This window comes from Ascaphus truei, chromosome 3, assembly GCF_040206685.1.
Source record: "Ascaphus truei isolate aAscTru1 chromosome 3, aAscTru1.hap1, whole genome shotgun sequence".
Lineage (NCBI taxonomy): Eukaryota > Metazoa > Chordata > Amphibia > Anura > Ascaphidae > Ascaphus > Ascaphus truei.
This window is the reverse complement of record NC_134485.1, coordinates 72,378,722-72,401,885: the sequence shown is the minus strand read 5'-3', so window position 1 is coordinate 72,401,885 and position 23,164 is coordinate 72,378,722. Positions and strand designations below refer to the sequence as shown.

General features: G+C 39.7%; 1 protein-coding gene across 2 annotated transcripts in view; it reads left to right on the top strand.

Annotated features, from left to right (window-relative positions):
• The window catches only part of POLA1 (DNA polymerase alpha 1, catalytic subunit), a 93,912-nt gene that overhangs the window by 12,739 nt on the left and 58,009 nt on the right, over positions 1 to 23,164 (top strand). For both annotated transcript variants that reach the window (XM_075594266.1, XM_075594265.1), the window contains exons 2-19: positions 369 to 493; positions 1,308 to 1,404; positions 1,948 to 2,022; positions 3,285 to 3,400; positions 4,292 to 4,354; positions 4,660 to 4,752; positions 5,836 to 6,022; positions 7,004 to 7,169; positions 9,515 to 9,690; positions 11,334 to 11,446; positions 14,811 to 14,927; positions 16,135 to 16,209; positions 16,903 to 17,041; positions 18,600 to 18,754; positions 19,679 to 19,763; positions 20,873 to 20,934; positions 21,598 to 21,687; positions 22,350 to 22,466. In XM_075594266.1, the coding sequence (XP_075450381.1) occupies positions 371 to 493; positions 1,308 to 1,404; positions 1,948 to 2,022; positions 3,285 to 3,400; positions 4,292 to 4,354; positions 4,660 to 4,752; positions 5,836 to 6,022; positions 7,004 to 7,169; positions 9,515 to 9,690; positions 11,334 to 11,446; positions 14,811 to 14,927; positions 16,135 to 16,209; positions 16,903 to 17,041; positions 18,600 to 18,754; positions 19,679 to 19,763; positions 20,873 to 20,934; positions 21,598 to 21,687; positions 22,350 to 22,466 (2,049 nt within the window). In that variant the 5' untranslated portion in view covers positions 369 to 370. The remainder of the gene's footprint in view (positions 1 to 368; positions 494 to 1,307; positions 1,405 to 1,947; positions 2,023 to 3,284; positions 3,401 to 4,291; positions 4,355 to 4,659; positions 4,753 to 5,835; positions 6,023 to 7,003; positions 7,170 to 9,514; positions 9,691 to 11,333; positions 11,447 to 14,810; positions 14,928 to 16,134; positions 16,210 to 16,902; positions 17,042 to 18,599; positions 18,755 to 19,678; positions 19,764 to 20,872; positions 20,935 to 21,597; positions 21,688 to 22,349; positions 22,467 to 23,164) is intronic.

Here is a 23,164-nt window from a genome sequence, read left to right as displayed (position 1 = left end):
TGGAAAAGTGTTCTTAGATTTTCTCCATAGTATTGTTTTTCTTTTTAGTGTACATACAGCTGTACGGCGTGACACTTTCCTGCCACCTCCCGCCAGATAACACAACATATCTGGTTGTAACACAGAATATCACAGAGTTTCTATAGTATTCATTGGCAGTGTTGGTGGACAATATCACAATGTATCCCACTATAATGCCCCAGAGGGAACAATAAAGTCTGCTTACAGCTACATGTGTATCTTGCTCAGTTGCAGCACAAAGCAACTCTGGGTTAAAACCAGAAACTTTCATCTCTGTTCATTAGCCCACATGTTTGTGTATGTGCTGCAATAGTAAAATAATCCTACCAGTTTTTTCTCGTTATCAGATATGTCTGATTCGGGGAGTTTTGCAGCATCACGTTCTCGACGGGAAAAGACAGAGAAAAAAGGACGCAAAGACGCCTTGGAGCAGTTAAGAAAAGCAAAGGCTGGTGAAAAAGTCAAATATGAGGTGTGCTTTTTTTTTGTCATGTTTTCTGGTACAGGATTTGTTTAGAGGTTAAGTAATATAGTGACAAATGTAAATGTTTAGAGGAGTTTTCCCCCCCCCCCCCTTTAATTTAATGATAACAATCATTAAATAGGCTACGTTTGTTCTGTTGACTGAGAAGTTTGCAGACCCATATACGTGCTTTTCTGGTTCCTTGTTCATACTTGGGTTTACAGATTCTGTGGTACTGAAACATGCATAGTAATCACTGCACTATTCACAGGGAGTGATCTGCAATATGTCATGTTGCATAACAGTATACATGATTACACAAGGCTGCTATATATTTATTTATAAAATGTTTACCAGGAAGTAATGCATTGAGAGTTACCTCTCGTTTTCAAGTATGTCCTGGGCACAGAGTTATGACAAATACATGGTTACAAATACATAGTTACAATAAGTGAAATGGGTTATACAGTACATTATATGCAAGACATTGTGAGACAGCTTTAGTTTTGAAAGTACTTAGACTGGTGGCGGAAGTGAGAGTCTCCGTTAGACTGTTCCAGTTGTGGGGTGCACGGTAAGAGAAGGAGCGGCCAAATGCTTATTATTGCCACTAAACAATACGTTCTTAATGAATTGGAGTTTGAATCATTTATTGATTGGCACTTAATGATTGGGGAAGCATTTTCCTAAGATGTGCAGCGTATGCGCCTATTATACCTTAATAAATGTTGGTTATGTCCTGAGTTAGCACAACATATACTGTGTGTGCAGTATCCATGTTAGGATTGACAAGTTCATTCTCCAAAATCCTCTTTGCTATTAGGTGGAAGACTTTTCAAACATTTATGATGAGGTGAATGAGGAAGAATACTCCAAGATTGTGCGTGAACGTCAGGACGATGATTGGATAGTGGATGACGGTGAGTATTTGTTATCGAGACCTTGTGGGTTTCCAGCGTTTTTTTTTATTTAATTTTTTTTGTGTGTGTGTTATTGGCTTTGTTGTAAATGTACTGCACTGATATTACTCCATACATGTCCAGATGATCCAATATTTTTAATTTAGTGATGCTGATGTGATTCAGTTCACCATAGGGAAACTGAGCTGCTGTTGCCATCTTTAAAAACAAAAAAACACCATTTTTAATATAGAGGTGTCTTGATTCAACAAGCATTTGATATGCTGTTAGTTGAAAGTAAAGTTAGGTTTCCTGGATAGTTTCTAGTGGACAAACATTTCACATTTTTTCTCTCCAATTTGGAATGTTAATCACAGCACCCTCTTTGTAAGTGGAGCAAGAGACCCTGTTATCTGTGGGTAGTTGAGTGGATCTGGAGTTGCATGGGAAAGAAATGAGGTTTTCTTACTCTAGTCAGGAGGGCAGGTGGCCCCTATGGACATTTTGGTAAACGAGCACCCTGCTACATTTGCAATGTTCTTTATTTTTTTTTTATTTGCATAGATGGGATAGGTTATGTGGAAGATGGTAGAGAGATCTTCGATGATGACCTAGAAGATAACGCGCTTTCTGCTACAGGTAACTACTGTTTTTTTTTCTTTGGGTTAGTCCTTTATATATAAACTTTTGTTAGTTGTTCGTACTGGAAAACCCTGAGCAGTGTAAATAAACTCTGGGTCCTGCTGACAATAAAATAGGGTTCTGTTTGTTTTCATGAACTTTTATTGTAGTTTGGATTCTGTTCCAGGTAGTTTAATAAATTACTGAAACTGTGCATCCAGTCATTAATCAGATGTGATCAAATCAATGTGAAGGTGTGTGTTTGTTACATAGATGAGGTTGAAAAAAGACATACGTCCATCAAGTTCAACCTATGCTAAATTTAGACGACAGATACTCTATTTTATATCCCTACTTACATTATATTGATCCAGAGGAGGGCAAACAAAACCCCAGTGACATATCATCCAATGATGTCCCATAAGGGGAAAAATAAATTCCTTCCTGCCTCCAAATAATGGCAATCAGATTACTCCCTGGATCAACATAATTCCCATGTTTACTAATTTGGTATATCCCTGTATACCTTTCCTTTCTAAAAAGATGTCCAACCTTTTTTTTTTTTTAACATATCTATTGTATCTGGCATCAGTCTCCATGGGTAATGAATTCCACATTTTAACTGCCCTTACTGTAAAGAACCCTTTCCTGCTGGTGACATCTCCTTTTCTCCTTCCTTAAGGGATGACACCTTGCCCTATGTACTGCTCTTGGGATGAATCGTTTTTGAAAGCTTCTTGTGCTGTCTCCGTATATATTTGTATATAGTTATCATATCCCCTCTTAGATGCCTCTTTCCAATGTAAACAAATCTAATTTAGCTAGCCTCTCCTCATAAATCAGATTATCCATCCCCTTTATTGATTTGGTGGCTCTTCTCTGCACTTTCTCTAGTTACATAATGTCTTTTCTAAGGACTGGTTTGTGTATAAATGATTCCGCTTATCCACTATTTTAGAATAATTTATAGATATATTTATATTCAGTCTGTGTGTAATATACATACACATAGCATTCTTTAATGTTATCTCTTTGTGAAATATTACAACAACTCTGCTATTAGATCCTTTGTAAAATCTTAATTTTAGTTATACTGTGTTATACTATGTTTGAGTTATTTGGTTCATCAAAATATAAGGGCCTTATTCTATAAAGCTTCAATGGGGCTTTTTGGCTGGGAAAAACCTGAATGACCTCAAAGGTTTATAGAATTGCCCATTTTAAGTGTGTTTCTCTTCCCCCCCCCCCCTTCTCCATCTTTTAATTTAATTCCCTCACAGGGAAGGGAGCCAAAGGAGCAGCCAAAGAGAAAGCGAATGTGAAGAAGTCGGCTGTGTCCAAGCCAAACAATATCAAGTCAATGTTTATAGCTAGTGCGGGGAAAAAACCTGCAGATGTGAGTCCAACGACAGCCGTAACTTTTGCTGATGCTGTAGATGTGTTTCAGATTGAGATCGCCCAGGAGTGGTTTGGTTGTACATGTAGAACGCCTAGCAACTATATACTTCATGCACTCCTTTCAGGTGCATTTCTATTTTGGGATTCTCTCTATCTCCAGGGAAGCTAGTATGAGGCAACACATAAAAATGCTGAATGACATCAGTCTTTTAACCAGCTTAAGGTTTTCTTGGTAACAGGAGCTTCCCTCCCCCAACCCCCCCCCCCGTTTGCTGGAGTATTTCTTGTTTTCCATTTTCTTAAACTTTGTTTTGCTGCGTTTTCAAATTTTTCCGCAAATTAAATCTGAATGCAAGTACAGAATGTAAAGAAGCTAGATTGCTATTTACAGCAGCAAAATGACCACAACATTAAAAATAAAAATATACCTATTTGTTATGGCTGGTAGAGGGAATTGCTGCTTTAAGGAAGTGGTGTTGGAAATGCGGAATGCATACAGGTATTCGCAGAGTTCTGTAGAACACCATTGTATTGCTCCTTATTCTGTGGATAGTCTTGCTGCCAGACTGGCAATGCCTTGTTGTGATTTCTGGGTTTATATTCTATCCACCGAAACAGGCAATTCCCCCCCCTGCTTAAATTCCTTGATAATGGCCCGATCATTGGGTAGAGAATAAGCCTCTTAGATGGACACTGCACATTGCAGTTCAGATTGTATATGATTTGTGTATACACAACTGTCTAGTTTTTAATACTAAACGACGAGGTACAATTTTTCACTTGGTAGTAACCTCACCTATCAACATGTGTAGCACGTTAAAATTTGATTGTGAAGATTAAATAAAAATGTATTTTGTACATTTAGAATATTGTTTGTCTTATTTTGCAGAAAACTGTGGATTTGTCAAAAGATGATTTGTTGGGCGATATACTGCGAGATTTAAAATCTGAGGTAAATTCCCCCCCCCCCCCCCTCTTAATTATGGAAGAAATCTAGACACTGTCCTGGCCTGAGTCCAGAATTACTCTGGATTAATATCAAAAAAATATATCCTGCTTAAATGTATTTCTGCCGTTCATCTTAAGCACAGAAATTTCCTTTTTTTTTATTTTTAGAAACGTGTTCTTTAGGGAAATGACTTGGTTTCCATCCTCTGAAGTGTTTTTGTGTTCCAAACATTAGTGGAGGTTGGCTAATCTATTTCTTGCAACTAGGTTTGGTACAAAGTGTTTTAATGCGTTAAACGTCTCCTTTAGACTCCTCAGATAGCACCACCTCCTGTCATTACATTAAGGAGGAAGAGACCTGCTGGAGCTCCACGCAATCCTTTCTCTGTACCAGCTTCAAAGGTAACATTCAATCCATGAACATTACATGGGACAGCAAGAATTCCACAGTGATCCTGGGGTGTGCGACTCAATGCAACAATTTTATGGTTTAAAGTCTACGAAAGTGCACAGTAAAACAGTGTGTACACACACGCGCACACACATGCTGTCTTCTGTACATATATTGGGATTTGAGAACTGTACCTTTTTTAATTATATATTCCTACGATTTGACCAGCAATGTATTTCTGATTCTTCTTTAAGGAAAAAGTTAAATGATTGCTTCACAGCATAAAAAAATAAATATTGACAATGTAAAAACTCAAAGGTGACACTATAAATTGTTTTTTGATAATGAATTTTAGTGCATTGCGTCAATTGATTTTTCTCTCATTGGCGGCATATGGTTTGTATGTCCTGTTTTTACACGTGGCGCACATTTTCTTATTCTTTGCATGGGGTGCGTCATAGTCATACATACGAGTGTATTCAGAATGGTTTGTGTACATTTCTTTTGTGCCAAGAAAAACATAGGCAATTGATAAAGATTTAGGGCGCACGAAATTGGGCATACTTAAGGTTTAACATTAGATATTTATATGTGCCACAGACAACGTCCAAACTCTGCCTTTAACGGCACTCCTTTTAATGTGATTTGTTTGTGACAACATTTTATGCACACACCACACAACAAACGCACACCCACACATGCATGGAGACACACTAACTTGCTATTGTTCTGTGCGTCTGTTTTACATTAATCCAGTTATAGCAACGGTTTGTACATAGTACCAAAGTATATTAAACCAGTAGTTTTTCTTACTCTGAAAATTGAAATGTCCAGCATACTCCTGAACATTTAAATCTTCTTCCGATTAGAGCACCTCCTTAAAACAGTATTGGGGAAAGGACAAAATTATTATTTTGTTCCATTGCTGCTGTCTGACATTAGCCTAAGTTCTGCTTATTGAAAGAATTTACTATATTCAGCAAACTAATTTTTTTTTTTGGTGGGCAGTGGTTGTTACATTTGTTGATACAGTATACACTTTATCTTTTAGTTTTTAACAATGTGTCCTATCATTTTTATTTCCTATTTGTAAGGCGTCTCCGGTAAATATAAGAGTGCCACCCGTTGTAGTCAAGCAGGAATATTCATCCACTGCAGCTCAGCCTAAACCATCCTGCTCTTCTAAATCTTTGGCACTTAAACAAGAGCGAGGCACTCGTGTAGTTACTGCAAATCTGGCAAAGAGTGGTGGTTCGGTGAAGGCGGGATCCACTTTAACAGGTATTGCTTTGCTGTGTGACTGTGTGTGTTGCTACTGGTTTTCAGTGGCAATTACTTTAGAATCTAAGGGGGACACTTCTTTTACACTGACCATGATTGTGCTTTGCTGGGTTAACATAGATTTGACTGCAGCTTGTGCTGAGGTTGTTTGCATTATAAGTTTGTACTACATGTTACAAAAACACTTAAAGGCAAAAAGTGTGGTTTTGTAGTTGAGTTAATAAATATTGTCTAAATTCCAGCCAGTCTGGAGTCCAATCTCAAGATGCCAGTTGAGCTGTAAAAAGAAAACTAGGTCCACATTTAATATTTTTTTTTTCTTTTTCTGTAGGCCATTGTGTTGCAGTGTAGAATATAGAGTATATTGCATGGCAAGGGGTGAGGTTTGTTCTTCCTAAACGTGTAGCTCACTGGCTCCTTTTTGTTGCATAGTACAGCATGTTGCATTTGTCGAAAGTGTTGTAGAAGGTGAAGGGTTTTGTCAATGTACCTAGAGAACCCTTTCTGCTGCAAGCAGGGATATGCCTGGCCCTCATTGTTTCCTTTGCAATATCCTGTTGTCGGCTAGACAATAAAAGGTTAAGTGGTACCTGTACACTATGTAAGGATTTTAAACATATGCTCTCCTATAGGCTAAGCATGCCATTTTCAGGTGCTTTTATAGCAAATTTCATGTAAGGCTGCGCTTATAGTGCCTGGCGACGTGACGTCGCTCCGAAACATACATGGACTCCGTCGTAAGCGCGACGGAGCGCCCAAAAATGTTGAAGCCGGGTAAAACATTTTTTTAAAGAGACAGTCGCCACGTGACTGTTTCTAAACCAATCAAATTGCGTGGCCCGCACCTTTTAGTGACGTCACTTGCCTTGTCACCAGCGACGTCGCTAAAAATCAAATTACAACTTTCGCCAGTAGCACTATAAGCGCGACCTAAGTCTGTCGGGTACTCCTGTTGCTCATTTCTTAAATCCATGCTTGCAGATGGGGATCAGAGAATGCTAGAGTTTGAAGATGGTGACTTTGATGAGCCCATGGAAGAAGATAATGCAGAAGAAGCCCCCGATAACATTGCCACTGTGAAAGAGGAGTTAAAATATGATAAATGTGCGGAAAAGGAGGATCAAATGGTGGAAGAAAGCTCTTTCCTGTAAGTAGGGATGTCAGAGAGTGCTTATGTCTGTGGCCTGACACACATTTTCTTACTAAACCTTCCAGTGTAATCCTGTTTAACCTTGCCCAAGGTCACAGGTCACCAGGAATTGAACCAGGTTCCCCTGATTTAAACTCTGTGTTTACAATCAGTGTCTTTACTCACTGAGCTGCTTCTTCTCCAGAGTCACTCGGTAACTTTCCTTGTGAACAAGGTAAATGGGGCATTCAGCTCTATCCTGGACTTGAGGAGTCAACGAGCTGCTCAGTGAGAATTCAGGATGGAGTCACTGAAGACAATTATTGCGGCAGTGGAGAGGTTCGTGTTGGTGGATCTGAAAGATGCCTTCTTTTATATACCCATATGTTACATAGGTTTCTAAGATTTGCTGTACGGTTGGCACACTATCAATTTTAAGGCCCTTCCCCAAGAACCTTTACAAAGGTGCTCTAACACTCATGGCCGAATAAGAAAAGAAGGAATACAAATATTCCACTATCTGGACGATATTTAATAAGTGCAGAGCGGAATCTAGTTGCTCCAGCACTTAATGAGGGTACTGGAGTTCATGTCTCCTCACGAATGGCTAGTCAACACAGTCGTCATCTAAACCCAAACCAACCCCCCCCCCCTTTTGGGGGGGGGGGTGCAGCTCAGCACAAAAGGCATACTTTTTTTTTTTTTTCTTCCTTACTTACGACAAAAGGAAAAGTCTAAAGGAAATGGTCAAAGCGGCCAGTGCCAGGCTTGGCAATGTATGAGGCTGTTAGGCACTTTATCAGTGACCATTCAGGTGTTGAAATGGATCAGATGGCATATGAGCATGGTCTAGCAGAACTTCTTGCACCAATGGGACTGATGAGTATCAAGTTTAGACCAATTGAAGTCCCTACCGCGAAACGTAAGGGAATCGGTAAAATGCTCGGAATGTGACGAATCTAAAAACAGGTTGTCCTCTACAGGACCAGGTCTGGCTTGTGCTTATGACCGATGCAAGTGGTTATCGGATGTCACAAGGTATCAGAAAACAGTTTGGAGTTAAGAGCGGTGATGGAGGCAATCGCGCACTTATCACGGCAGTTACAAGGGTACAGTGTGCATGTCCGGTTAGACAACCGAACGATGGTGACCTATATAAGGAAACAAGGAGGGACTAGAAGCCCTGTTCTAGGTACAGGTGTCTGCACTATCAACATTGCTAGAGAAGCAGTTACCCACTATGTATCTCATAGGGTGATTCTTCCATCCTCTGAAGAGAATTAAGCCACAGTATAACGACCCAGTGCCTGCCTGGAATTTACCTCTAGTGTCCTTGAAGGAGCAATTCCTTATTTTCCGTCAAGACAAAGTCGTCCTGAGATATCCAAAAGGTATCCTGAGACCTGTGCAGCATTTCATACCCAAGGTCATTTCCAAATTCCATCTCGATCAAGGCATTAATTCTACCTTCATTTTGCCCAAAGCCTGCAAATGACACAGAACGGATCCTACTTTGGATATGGTAAGGTGTTTAAAACTCTACCTTTCCAGTACCAGAAAGATTGTAGCGGCTATCAGAAAAGCCTAGAACATCCTGAAGGTTCCAGTTCAAAGCTGGTAAAGGCCCATTCTACAAGATCCATGGTCACATCCTGAGATGCAAAGGCGTAAGCTTCCCCCGCACAATTATGCAGGGTCGCAGTCTGAACTTCAATTAATACTTTTATTAAATGGAGTTACTGTCTGGTTATACATGCTTTGGCAAGGTCCTCCAGTCAGTTGTCACTGCTGAAATAAAGGTTATATTTAATCAAGAAAGGAGTTTGGTGTTTTATCCCTCCCCTAACCCCCGCCCCATGTTTACTTGAGTACTGCTTTGGTAAGTCTAATTTGGTTGCCATGGGGGGGACAACCAGGGAAATGGAAAATTGTTACTTAACTTACGGTGAGTTTCTTTTCTTGGAGAGTTCATCCACTGGAGTGCTCATCAATCCCCTCCCAAAAGTTATTATTTCTAAGATGATATTAATGTCTCTAGTTAATATATTTTGTTTTTGTGCTGAGACCACTTGTACAACTTGTTGGACTACTTGAACTGGGAGGAAATGAGGGGCTATTTATGGCCTTTCCACGGGTAGAGGTTTTCTGCCCTATCTCAGCTGTAGGATGGAACTTAACCCATTCATGTACACTGCCATGGGTGTACTCACCAGGAAAATAAAATTAGTGTATGTTAAGTTTTTTTTTTTTTTTTTTTTCTTCTTGTTCAGAAGTGCTCATGAAAAAGGAAGCTCTTTTGGAAGTGTGTGTATTTTTTTTTCTTTTCTTCCTACTGCATGTTTATATTTCTTTTTTTGTTTCAGAACGTCTTCTGCTGCAAATGAGTCTTGTTGGGACCAAATAGAGAACGAATGTGATTTAGTGACCACCGAAGTCCAAGTAGACTCAAGTCGCCTTCCCTTAGTAAATGGTGCAGATGGGGATCAGGTCTTCAGGTTTTACTGGCTGGACGCCTATGAAGATCAGTACAATCAGCCAGGTAAGGGGGACAATTATGCGAAATTGAAAAATGTCGTACGTAAAATTTATTGCGATATGGAGTTATGACAACTGTTAGCAATAAGGTGAGCATAACAGCACATTTCCAACATAAGGTGAATACATTCGCTTCACCAGGGATAGCTGCCGCAGAAAATCACTGCACACCTCCACTGTTGGCGGAATCCTGTGGCTCATTAGAAGTTACCAGTGATTCACGAAGATTACATTTGGTAGCGGTTGACCAAGACTTTTTGAAGCAGCTGCAGCTTTTCCAGTACCAAGCCCCCTCAGTGGATCACTGCAGCTCGTGACATTTTTCCAATCCAGCCTTTCATGTTTTTACTTGGCCAAAAAATATTTTATATCTATATCTCTCTTTCTATTTAAAGCATCAGTTTCCCCTCTGGCCTAGAGAGATCTATATCTCGATCTCTAGTCGTTCTTGGAACTGGGATGTGTTAATTACTGGCTTTGGCTACTCCCTGGTTCCCAAGTTACTTACCGGGAAAGGTAGCGGCAGTACTTCCTTGTATTTAAATCCCCTGTGTCACACGTTCCTAGTGGACCGCTTCATGTGGGAGATTGAAACTGCCATGTTTCCCCCTGGAGGACACACACACGGACACACACACACACACACTATGTCTTGCTCTCTCCATTTTCAAGTATACCAGGAGCCACATTTTTGAAGAGCCCGTTGCTATCCTCCTACATGCGAGCGCATAACAGTCAGGCACTTTGTATAAACGCATTATGTAGGCCTTTATATTTTGTATGTTTACATACCCTGGGAGAGGTGCTCTAGATGACCCTGTATTATGTTTCAAGACCTTTTGAAAAGTTTTTGTTGTTTTTTTTTGAGGAACAGCACCTTACCGGGGATTGTATAATTTTATATTTATTGTTTGTGCTTTCCAAATTGTCAGTTAATATTCACATGAATTTGTTTTGCGCTTGTATATTAGATGTGCACTATTATAAATTACAACATATTAAAGATGTGAGAGCACATCCCTATAGGCCTAAAACTGGCTTGTGCATCTGGCCTGTTTTTAGAGCTGTGGAGTGCACTATATCCACTTAAAAACAAAAAAAACAAAAATCACTCTACCCTTCGGTAATTTCGCTGTGTTTTAATTAGTATAAAGGTACTTACTAGGTGAATCATTGCAACTGGTGCTGTATGCACTGCCACTAAGTAAGGCTTCAGTGATGGCAGGTAATGATCGCATAAGACCTGGAAGAATCGATTTTCTGTTAAAATAAAATTGCTGCTTCAGAGTCATTGCTATTGTGTGTCTCTTGGCTCTCAGCGCTTCCCAAGTCACTGATTGCTGAATGCTTCCTAATTATCTGGCGATTTAAGAGCGAGGGTGTAAAGGTTGAATGAGAATCCTACCTAATCATGCAGTATGAAGCTGAATATTCACCACTGTATCCATTTTCAAGTAGTCCACTGCAAGCACCATCTATGTCTGACTAATGAGAAGTCTGCTCATAGGATTTTTGTTTAAAAAAAAAAATGGTATATGTAATATTATGGCATCATTAACACCGTAACTAGAATATTACACTGAAATGGCAATTTAATTGGAATTTAAACGCGCCGCGTCTCTTCTCTGCTTTTCCTCCATGGTACAGGTGTGGTATATTTATTTGGCAAAGTTTGGATCGAGTCTGCCAACACGTATGTTAGCTGCTGTGTAGCTGTGAAAAACATTGAAAGAACAATATATCTCCTGCCACGTGAAACAGTAAGATTGTTTTTATTTTTTTATTTTTTTAAAGTATCTAGTAACTGCAATTACAGCGTTATCCAGCAGGAATAAACAAGCACACACTTTGTGAGAATCTAGGCAGGATTCATCAAATCTTTAAACAAAGTGTGGTGGTTGAGTTTTAGATTCCAGTATGGATTAAAATCAGATTCTTGCTTTCAGTTCTTTTTCCTACACAGTGCACTGATATGCCACCTTCTAGTTAATGAATGTTACATTAAACTGAGGGCTTCTTCACTAACCTCACATCTTCTTTTTAAGCATAGTTGGAAACTATGGGGCTTATGTACGAAGCCTGTGCAAAATTGTTGCCCAAAATCTAATGTTTATTTGTGTGCACCTACAATATATATTAACCTGACATGTGCACCTACAATATATACTAACCTGACATGTGCACCTACATTATATACTAACCTGACATGTCTCCATCTGCACCATCAGCATAACATTTATTTATTTTTTGCCTCCCACAAACCTTCGCTACGTGTACAGATGGTGATGTTATGTGCTAAATGTAGGTTATAAGCTGCACACCAGAATGTAATCATAAAAATACATACGGTTACCGGTGTTCCTGGTTCAGGGAACACCTGTCAAAAAGATTCCAAGGTAAATGCTTAAGATGAATCCGGGCACTACGGATTTTTAAATCATTGACTAATTTATTAAGTCAGAATATCGACGTTTCGGCCGGCACAGCGGCCTTTTTCAAGTGACCAGTCACTTGAAAAAGGCCGCTGAGACGGCCGAAACGTCGATATTCTGACTTAATAAATTAGTCAATGATTTAAAAATCCGTTGTGCCCGGAGTAATCTTCCTAAAGATGTTTATGTACCAAGACATTTTTGCTCCAAAAGTAGTAGTAGGAAGAATGTCAACATTGTCCACGCTCAACTTGGCGTAAACCCTAAGAAGTCTGTTTTAATAGTGTTTGCGCAGAATGAAGTTGCAATGTATCAACCAAAAATGTACTTGACCCTGCATGGATATTTAATGATCTAGGTCAGGGGTGCGCAAAGGGGTGGGCGCAAGATTCACGGCGGGGCTTACATAGGCCCCGTGCGCTTCCTGAAGGCATTTAAATTAATGCCGGGTTAGCTGCAAGGCCTCTAAACTTCTCCTTATCTTGGTTCAGACGCTCCTGGTGACGTCATGACGTCAGAACCAAGGTAAGGGGGGGGGGGGCGTGTAGAAGGGGACAGACAGCAGGGAGGCACAGGGAAAAAAGATTGTGTTCCCCTGATCTAGGTTGAAGTGTTGCTTTTACGGTATGAATATTATAAACGATATAATCATGGAGAAACTGATTATAAATTATAACACTAAATATTTACCAACGGTTGTTATAAATAAAATTCTGTTTCAATTTAAGTTGTATCCATCATGTATTCAACATTACGGGATGCGCCAATCTTTTCACACAAATTGTCATGTATGACACCATTGTATGGAGGCTTTTGTAGTATTTGGCACTAAAATTTACTAACACACAAAAATGATCCTAAATCCCAATTTTGCTTGCTGTAAAATGTCAAGCCATTTCTTAGTTGGCTAATTTAAAATAACCGAATTAGCCAGCTTTGTTGATTTCATCCCAGCTTTGTTGATTTCATCCCTATGTTCGGAGAAGTTCAGCCATGTTTTGGGTATAATCAAGCAATAAATACTGTGTGTATGTAGTCTAGGTGCATTGTCATGTTTCTTAATTGCAGTACTTGCACCTTCCTAAATATTTGTTGTGTCTGGAATTCCCTAAGGAGAGCGTTGAAAAACACTAATCAAACTGATATAAGCAGTCTGTTCTCCTCTCCAGCAGAGTTACAGATGGTCCTGTAAGCTTTTATCAGACACCTGGATATTATAATATTACTGTACTACTGTGTGTAGACTCTGGAAGGCCGTTAAAAGGATTGGTAGAAAATGCACCAAAATGGGTATAAGTTGCTCTGCGCTGTGAGACCATTTATGATTTGTTTTTATTTAAAAAAAATAAAATGTCCCAAATGAATCTACTGCACAACATGTGTGTTATCTTGGCTTAATATGTAGAGTACATGAGTACTGTATTTATTTCCTATTGTACGTTGTTGGCTGTCATACAATATGTGATTCAAATCCAATAATGCGTGTATACGGGCTGGATTTCTTAAGTTTAGTTATCCTTGAGGGATACCTGTGATACAGATACAATGGCCATTATTTTAACACATCACAATGTGTATACCTCGGAATACCCATGTCATGGCGCGGGATTTCTTCCAAACGTACCGCCTTAAGACGCGAGTGCATAAAATGGCATTTTAGTGTTGTGGCTTTTAAACACCTGAAATTGACGCAGTAGCACAGTACTGTACACATTGCAATTCATTCATTGCATTGCATTTAATTTCACACAATCCATGAAATTCAAACAAAGCAACTGCAATAAACACGTGTGCCTGGGGTGATTGGCGGCGTTCATGCCACGTGGAGTACAGCAGCGCACACGAAAACGGCGCCGTGATTTGTTACAATAATGGCTGCTGCATCTGTACATTACTTTCACGTTTTCTGCAGTGTCTCTGCTTGTCTATGTGTATATATACCATATGCATATAATATTAGTGGGAGTGACTTATTGCAGCTTTTCTAGCGTTTTATTTTGTTTACACTTGGTATATATGGCATACAGCATTTACAATCAACATAGCCCTAATTCTCCATAGTTTTCATTTGTGAAATAATTAAAAACATAAATACATATACTAGTGGTGCTGCCAGCGGTTGAAGATAGCAAAATGATATATCCTAATATTGTTCAATATCTATTCCTAATGTCCTTTGAGATTTATTTGTGATTCTGGTCACAAAAAGCTTGGCGTCAGATTTAAATGAATGTTGAGTAATATTCAGGATCAAAAGTGAAGAAAAAAAAAAGGGGGTGGGGGGGTGGGGACACACACAGACGTGCAGCCAGCACAGAGAGGCTATTAGAATAGAAAAAATATATCCCACTTAACGATATAGCAGTCTGTCCCCAAACAAAGTAGAACATTGTTTACAGAACTAACCTGCAAAAAGTATCCAATTTATTACACGAACAATGCTGAGACGTCGATAAACTGGATACCTTTTGCAGGCAAGTTCTTCTTTGTTTGGGGACAGTCTGATATATCCTTAAGTGGTGTGTATATATATATTTTTTTTGTATTGTAATGGTAAAATGTATTCTCCCCGCCCCCCTCCCGCGCCTGATTAAAACTGTATGAGTTGTAGCAGTCGCTGGCATGAAGCGAGTTATCTGCAGTACGCATGTTGCCGTAAGATCTCCTCATGCCTCAGCGTTCCCTCTTGCAGCGAGTGGAACACCCCTCTGGGAAAGACACGGGAGTTCCAGTAACAATGATGAATGTGTACCAGGAGTTCAATGAGCGCATCGCAGACAAGTACAAGATAATGAAGTTCAGGTCCAAGGTGTGCCATGTTTGGTTTTTTTTGTCCATTCAATGTTAATGCAGCAATCCAGGCTACTTGTTTTAGAAACCTTCTTAATTTTACATAGACCGAAGTTGATCAACGACCTCCCTGATGCTTAGGGAGCTGCCGGCACTGGAGATATATATTTCTTTACATTTTGGTCAAGTGTTAGGCTGCACTTATAGTGTCGGCGACGCGACGTCGCCCGAAAACAAATGCATTGTCGCCGTCGCGAATTTTTGAAGCCGGTCAATTTTGATTTTTCAGAGGCCGTCGCCACATGTGACAGCCTCTGAACCAATCAAAGACCTGGTCGCCCGCGACGTCACCGGAAAGCGAAATTACAACTTTCGTTAGCGGCTACGGGTGACGTCGCCGGCACTATAAGCTCGGCCTTAGACCCCAGAACAGATTTGGTGTCCACAGCAGAGATGTTTGGACGAGAATCGAATGGCTATTCTATTGGTCACCATAGTGATCCCCCTGTGCCTTAGTGTTGCCCAGTTTGGGTGTGTATGGACGCCCGGTGATCGCCGCTGAGCTCCGTGTAGCCCCTGGTTCGTGTAGGCGTAGTAGTTCTACCCGGGATTGCTGCGTTTATTATAAGACACCTTTCCAGATAATGCCCACATTTTCCTACCTTTTTTATAGGAGAATGGGTGGCTAGAAATGTACACGGCCCTTTTTTTCTGTGCTGAATATTTTTAAAGGGGCATTCCCTCTTGCCATTGTGGGGGGTTTGTTTTAATAAATAAGTTCTATACCTTTTTTTTAAGCGCTGTAAATATTTAAGCTGCCGATTGGCAAAAGATCCCGCTTCCCCACGCACCAACAATGGCAGCCTATTTCAAAAGAGGAAATGCTGTGGTTTTATAAATGGTGGCTATAGCAACCCAAGGAAGCTTCAGAAATTCAAACTCATTAACGAGCAGAAAAAAAATGCAGTAAGATTTATCTAATAATACATAACTGGTTTATTAAAAAAATACATATAACAGTTTGAAGGTAGTGCTGCTTTAAAGCCTTCTGGCTGCAAAATTAAGGCAATCGAAAGCAAAAAGTTTGGTTACTTTTGATAAATCTGGTGCAAGTTGTTCACACTAGTTTTGCTTACTTCATAAATGCATTGATACACCACCCTTGCATCCTTTCTTTAGATGATCTGTATATGTGGATATCCATAACTGTCACTATATCTTTACAGAAAGTTGAGCGGAATTATGCGTTTGAGATCCCTGATGTTCCCGCCAGTTCTGAGTATTTGGAAGTTCGGTACACGGTAAGTAACAAATGCAGCGAAACTTTACGCAAACTGAACCATTTTTTTTTTTGTAATCATATCGTATATAAAAAAAACTATAACAATAAGACACTGTTTTTGCTTAGACTTTGAAAGATTATGCAGAAGCTGAATTGTTATGACTCCTAATAATGACGGACTTGGTGCCTTTTGTGCTGTATCTAGTTGAATAAGTTCAGTGAGCCTTGTAGAAGGAATTTGTATTTTGGCCTAATTAAGGATTGTAAAACGAACCAGCTATAATATTGCCATTTCTGACCTTAAATGTTATGATGTGCGAATTATCTTCAACATAATTTACAAACCTTCATTTACAATGGTGCAAAACTCGTGGGGCATTTCACAACTAAATGAAATGCTTGGGGTATAAGTGGTGTGTTCCTAGCTATGGGTAGAAGTTTGGCTATAATTAACGGATATAAGGTCACCCTGCAAAATGTAGAAAGGGACGTAGTGGACGATCAAGCGAAAGTCCGCTGCTTCTGGGACTGGTGTCTGCTGCGATAGAGCTGCGGGGGTCCATACTTCTGAATGGGACGCTCGCCGCCCTAATCCTTCGGTACCACAACCGCTGGGACCGTGGCACCGAAGATAAGTCTTGCTCCATCTGTAAGTGTACAAATATTCTAATAAGTATTTTATTTTGTCTTTACCCACATATCTGTGTTCCAGGCCGAGCTGCCCCAGCTTCCCCTTGACCTGAAAGGAGAAACCTTTTCTCACGTCTTTGGAACAAATACTTCGAGCCTGGAGCTTTTCTTGCTTAGCAGGAAGATAAAAGGGCCCGGTTGGCTAGAGATAAAAACGCCACGTAATATTCTTTGATCGTCTATGTTTATATATAATGTATTGTAAACTCTTGGTGTTCTTTGCATAAGGCTGAGTCCCCTTGTGCCGCTGACCGCGCTCATGCTTGGAGAGCGGTGACGTCACCAACTCTCCAAGCAAGAGCGACGGGTGTCCGCGCTATTTCGCAAGCGAGCGTGGGGAGTGCTTTGCAGGCAAGCTGAGCTCGGTTCAAAGACAGATTGTTTTGTTTACCCAAGCGCCAAGCGTGGGTGAGCGTCTGTGCCCTCTGTGTGACTGGGGACATAAAAATTGAAATAGCCAGAAGCGACCTCGCCAAGCACCGCGCAGTCAGCGCGCTCAGCGGCACAGGGGACTCAGCTTAAGTTATGCATCTTTTAAAGGAATATCACCCTCCCCCGCATGCTTATTTGACATTTCTTCATAATACAATACAATACGGTTACTGTCTGTTTTCACCTCTCATTTTTCCCTGCTCACTGATGTTTTAAACTGCATTTTATTTGTACAAAAATGAGTTCAAAACGTAAATGGCTATAGTTGCCCAGCCCCTGCGTACTTTGTGATGTTAGTAGACCTCCTAGAATCCCATCTGTGAAGATTAAGATCAGACATTTTTTTTCTGATTTTAAGATCCTTTGTAGTCTCAATGGAACACAGCTCTGTGCTACCAGGCGTTCCCATGTGTTCTCTATAGCAGACTGTAGGCCATGTCAAAGAAAAATTTAAGAACAGCTCGGATAAAAATAAAGTTGGTAGCCTGCTTTTAAAAGGCATCCCTTTGAACGCGCTTTTAAAGTCGCATTGGGTGAAACTGCACCTTTATAATGTGTAAGTCTCTGCCCTTTTAACCTTCATTTTTGATCTACTGTACAATATGTTTGATTACCAAGAGTCCAGAAATATTCATTTTTTTTTCCTTGAATGAGCGTTGTGTGTAATTACTAACTGTATATTTGTTCTTTTACATACCAGTATTTTTCTGTTTTTTGTTTAAAGACGATAAAAATAAAACGGAACCAAAAAAGGGCGTAAATTATCAAGAACTCCAAGCGAGACATAGCACCAATGTGGGGTGTCGCACCCCGGTCTTGCGTTGCCCAGCATTCACATCAATGACCATTAACACCAGATCAGGGGTGCGTTACTCTGCATCAGTGCTTAATGAATCCCCTCCGCGAGTGACGCTTTATTTAAAAAAAAAATTTTTTTAAATGCTCAAAGCTTGGTTCACCCCCCAAAAAAACTCCCACTGACTTGAATGGCAGTTTTTCCGCTGACTGCAGCGCGGTCGGTCGCTTTGGAGCTGGCCCCTGGATAAAAGGGCAGCAGCTCCTGCGTATTTTTGTCAGCCCAAAAATGGGGGATAGCCACCTCCAGTCCTCGAGCTACCAACAGGCCAGGTTTTCAGGATATCCCTGCTTCTTGAGGACTGAAGATGGCTACCACTTGTCTAAAATAAACCTTGTTTTTTAAAGCTTTATTCCCCCCCCCCCCCCGCCAGCACCTCCCTGCCGCAATGAAGGTGTTTATTATCGGTTGTGTGTGTGTGTTTGTTGTAGAGCTCGGCAGTCAGCCCATTAGCTGGTGTAAAGTTGAAGCAGTGGTGGTTAGACCTGACCATGTGAATGTGGTGAAGGACCTGGCCCCTCCTCCGGTGGTTGTTCTATCTCTCAGCATGAAGACGCTGCAGAATGCAAAGACCCATCAAAACGAGGTTCTCTCTACAATATTAACATTGTTCTACTGTTTATGCCATAGTCCTGTCTACGGTAACCCCATTTGGGGTTGGTCTCTTAGAAAACAGAACTTATACATTTTTCACATTTGTCATTTTTAAGCTTCAGTGGAGTCATACAGGAAGCATTTTTATTATTATTAATAAAATGTTTTGTTTATAGCGGGTGAGGCTTTATACTAATTCTGTTTTGTATCTGTGCCCGGACAAATATAGACGTTCTCCCTACTCCTCACCAGTGCTCATCTTATTAAGGGAATAAGGCCCATTAGACATTTTTGTTAGACTGTCAGAATGGAGACGTAACTAATGTGTGCTATTTGTACTGGACGATGCCGCCTTGCGCGGATAGACAAAGAGTTTTATGTTTAACCCCCTACTTTTCTCCATTTTGTCCTCATACATTTGTTTGGTTAAGAGAGTTCATAAAAAAAAATTCAGTTTTTATAGCGGGTATCTGACTTCTATCATTTTGCTCTGTTCATCAGAAGATCGCAAATAACATACAGGTGAACAAAGCAAACTCCTAATGTCATTTAAACGACCATGCAGACTTTGTACCCCGATTCCAACAATATGATCTTATCTCTGTTTCCACAATCCCTTTTTTTTTTATACTTGGTCATTTTATTTTGGTAGGGTTTCCTACCAACTTTGTGGCATAGCTTCATGGAACATTGCCAGTTTCTATTTTCCATTTTTACTTGAGTAATCCTTAAAAACATTGTCATTCGTTTCTGCACTGCTCACAAGTTAGATGTGCACCAATATCTGAGTGCATTAATGTGTTCTGTTTAGTATGCTTCATGATGGGTATTAAAACAAAATGTCATTATTTTTTGTAATTTCTGTTGACTTGTATAAGTCAAATTGGCAAAGTGACCGTCTGTGTGTCCCCTTCAGATTGTAGCTTTGGCAGCTTTGATTCATCATACATTTCCTCTTGATAAAGCATCTCCTCAGCCTCCCTTCCAGACGCATTTTTGCGGTAAGTTATAGGAACAGATTACATCTTATTGTGTGACGTGTTTCTCAAAAAAGCTGCAAAAAAATTATTTTTGTCTTAATTTAACCCTGGAGAATAAGAATGTCCTCTTGTGCTGCGCCTTTTGTCTAGAACTAGTATTGATCAACAACCAAAAACAAGCTTTGTTTTATGGTCAATTATTTGTTTGTTTCCGAACCTTGATGTTGCAAAAAATAAATAAATAAAATAAAATAATAAATTAGTTGTAACCAGCTTTAATGCTGGATACTTTATTTTTTTTAAATTTGTATTTTTTATTTACTGCTTTTAGATATGTGAAATGTCAAATGACAGTGAACTGCTGGTATATTATACAGCTCAACCCCCTTATAACGCTGTGCTTGGGGGCCAAAGAATCACATAGTGTTATAAGCGAATCGTTAGAAATAATGTACAATTGTATGCATTGTACAATATAGTATTTAAGATACCAATAAATCGTGTTGTAAAGTATTCATAAATACGAAAATTGGGAGCCACGCTTGCATCGCGTTATAAGCGGATTCGCATTGTAATGGATCGCGCTGTAATGGTTGGCGTTGTAATGGTTGGCGTTGTAATGGATGGCGTTGTAATGGATGGCGTTGTAATGGATGGCGTTGTAATGGATGGCGTTGTAATGGATGGCGTTGTAATGGGGTTCAGCTGTATTTGACCAATCCTATTTTTTTTTTGCCCTTTTGTTTTAAAATCAACCTGCAAGAGCCTAGGTTGTGTTTCATATAAAGTCGTATTGCTCCATACTGAATTTTCCACAGGATCAGAAAAAGTGTATTCATTTCAAAACTCTGTGGACTCTGATTTGCTTTATCCATAAATTAAAAAAACCAAACACAAACAAATCACTGAGGGGAATTACAGCATTTAAGTGCCCCAGTTTTACGATTTGGGAAGAAATGTTGGGGAGATTGAGGTTGGACCGTGTTATGCCCCCGGAATCTTTAAGAATCCCTCTTTAAGATATCTCTGCAGTTTTTGCAGCGGCAAATATACTGTTCCAAATACATTTTTTCTCTTTTTTTCAAGTTCTCAGCAAACCTAAATACATTTTTTTCTCTCTTATTTTCAAGTTCTCAGCAAACCCAATGACTGCATTTTCCCGTATGACTACAACGAAGCAGCTAAACGGAAGGTAAGCATTTATCCTTTTTGCGTTGCGTTGTACGTATGTTTCTTCATTAGATCTGAATGTTGGGGTTTTGTATGCATCTCTGCTTTAAACCTGAGTACTTTTTACTGAGTGGGAATCTGCATTGCAGAAATCTTTCAAAACGTATATAATAAACCATAAGCCTATGATGCCTTGTTGTAGCTTGAAACTCGCAGCTTTTTCTTGACGTATTTGTTGCGCAAATGGGTGTGCAGTGAATTACTGGCGAATTCTTTGTACAACTTCAGTGATTATCCTCTGACATTTTAGGCTCACTTTGTTTGACGGGATTCTTTGACGGCATGCATTTTATTATGAAAGGGAGCTGGGGCGTGCTAAAGCTTTGCACCCTTTTGTGGATCTGGACCTAAGTGCTCTGTTTAGAATGTCGTGTTGCATCTCGACCTCACTACCAATTGTAGCCTTTCAAAATGCTTAATGCTCTGACTGACCTGCAATGGCTCTAAACTTCTGATTAGGCGAATAATCTGTTTTTTTAGTACTTTACACAAGGTCTGCACATACATGGTTTAGTCAAGAAATTAAAAGACTCCATTACTAATCTAATTTAAGAATACCATTGTATTAAGCTGTAAATGTGTTGATATTTGTGTGTACACTATGTTAAATTTTACTGTGTTCCAGAACGCAAACATTGAGATTGCATTAACGGAAAGGACTCTCCTTGGCTTTTTCCTGGCAAAAATACATAAAATTGATCCAGATGTCATAGTGGTGAGTGTTGCTATGTGGCTTTCAATGTAGAATGGACTTGTCCATATAATAGCCAAGGGATAAATCAAGTCTGTTTGATTGTTTGTTTTATTATACTTGCCAGTTCGTCAGATCAGCATATTAAAGCAGCGTTTAATTTTACAGCTGCTGGACCAATCCACTGCCCCAATTCCTACTATTATGAGCAAATACTCTTCTCCTAGTCAAATATGATGGATCCCGAAAAGGCTCATCTATTGACTCTAATTTTTTTGGCCTATTAGAGAGACTGTATGCTCCAAATTTCTGGGGAGAGTTTTCTGCAGATAAGAGGTTAATGGGAGGGTGAGAATCAATAAAATGATCCAAGAACATGCTGTTTAAAAATGATGTAGATAGAGAAGTGTTTGAGCAAGAAAAACTGCAAAGTATCTATCGATCTCTATCACGTGCGTTTTGGTGAAAAATGTTCCTTAGTATTTTTTTTCTTTTTTATTAGTTGCTCTTCTCAGTAGGAGGAACAGATTAAATACTATATGTACAGATCAATTGAATTGCTTCAAGGAGAAAAGCTGAAGACTCCTTGACGTGTATTTGCGTGTTCATACAAGCACATGCATCTTTATAATTGACATTTGCATGTATGTGTGTGTATGTAATGATCTCCGTTATTGTTCTCTCAGGGGCACGACATCTATGGTTTCGATCTTGAAGTCTTGCTGCAGAGGATCAATTCATGCAAAGTTCCTTTCTGGTCCAAGATTGGACGACTGAGGCGATCGGTTATGCCGAAGCTTGGGGTATGAATGGCTAAAGTTTGTTGGTGTCTCAATTGATCTTTCGAATATCTGCTTAGTGTAAGGCTGCGCTTACAGTGCCGGCGACAGCGATGCAACGTTGCGGCAAAACAAATGCATTGCCGCTGTCGCGTGCGCTTATAGTAAGCGCGACGCGACGGATTGGTCGCGATCGCTGGAAGTCATCTCTATTTAATTTTCCAGCGACTGTCACCTGACCGTTGCGTCGCCGGCACTATAAGCGTAGCCTAATTGTTCATGCTGCACAGAGCAGTGTAGGGCACGCAGGAAAATGGTTTCAATGTGGCATTTGATGTACAAACGTGATGGGTGAGCTGTTAATCATACTTTTTATTTTTTATAGTACAGTATTGTAATATACAAGGATAAGATAATTGTTAACAACTGTAAACTTATAGTTATTTGAGCTAAATTTAATATTCTTTACTTGTGTAACGAAGAGGTTGGGTCTTTGAATAGATACATACTTTTGCAACTGGTGCTATTGTTTAATGCTAGTTGTTCATATACAGTAGTAGCTGTAGTTTTTATAATAGTTTTCTGCATCCCATAAGTCTCTTGGCATTGGTCTCAAATCCTTATGTCCTATCTACATCAAGCAAAGTCTCGTGTTGGCTCATTACAATCTTATGGTCTTTAAAAGTATTTTTTTTAAAGATTGTTTAAAAACTGAAAAGAGG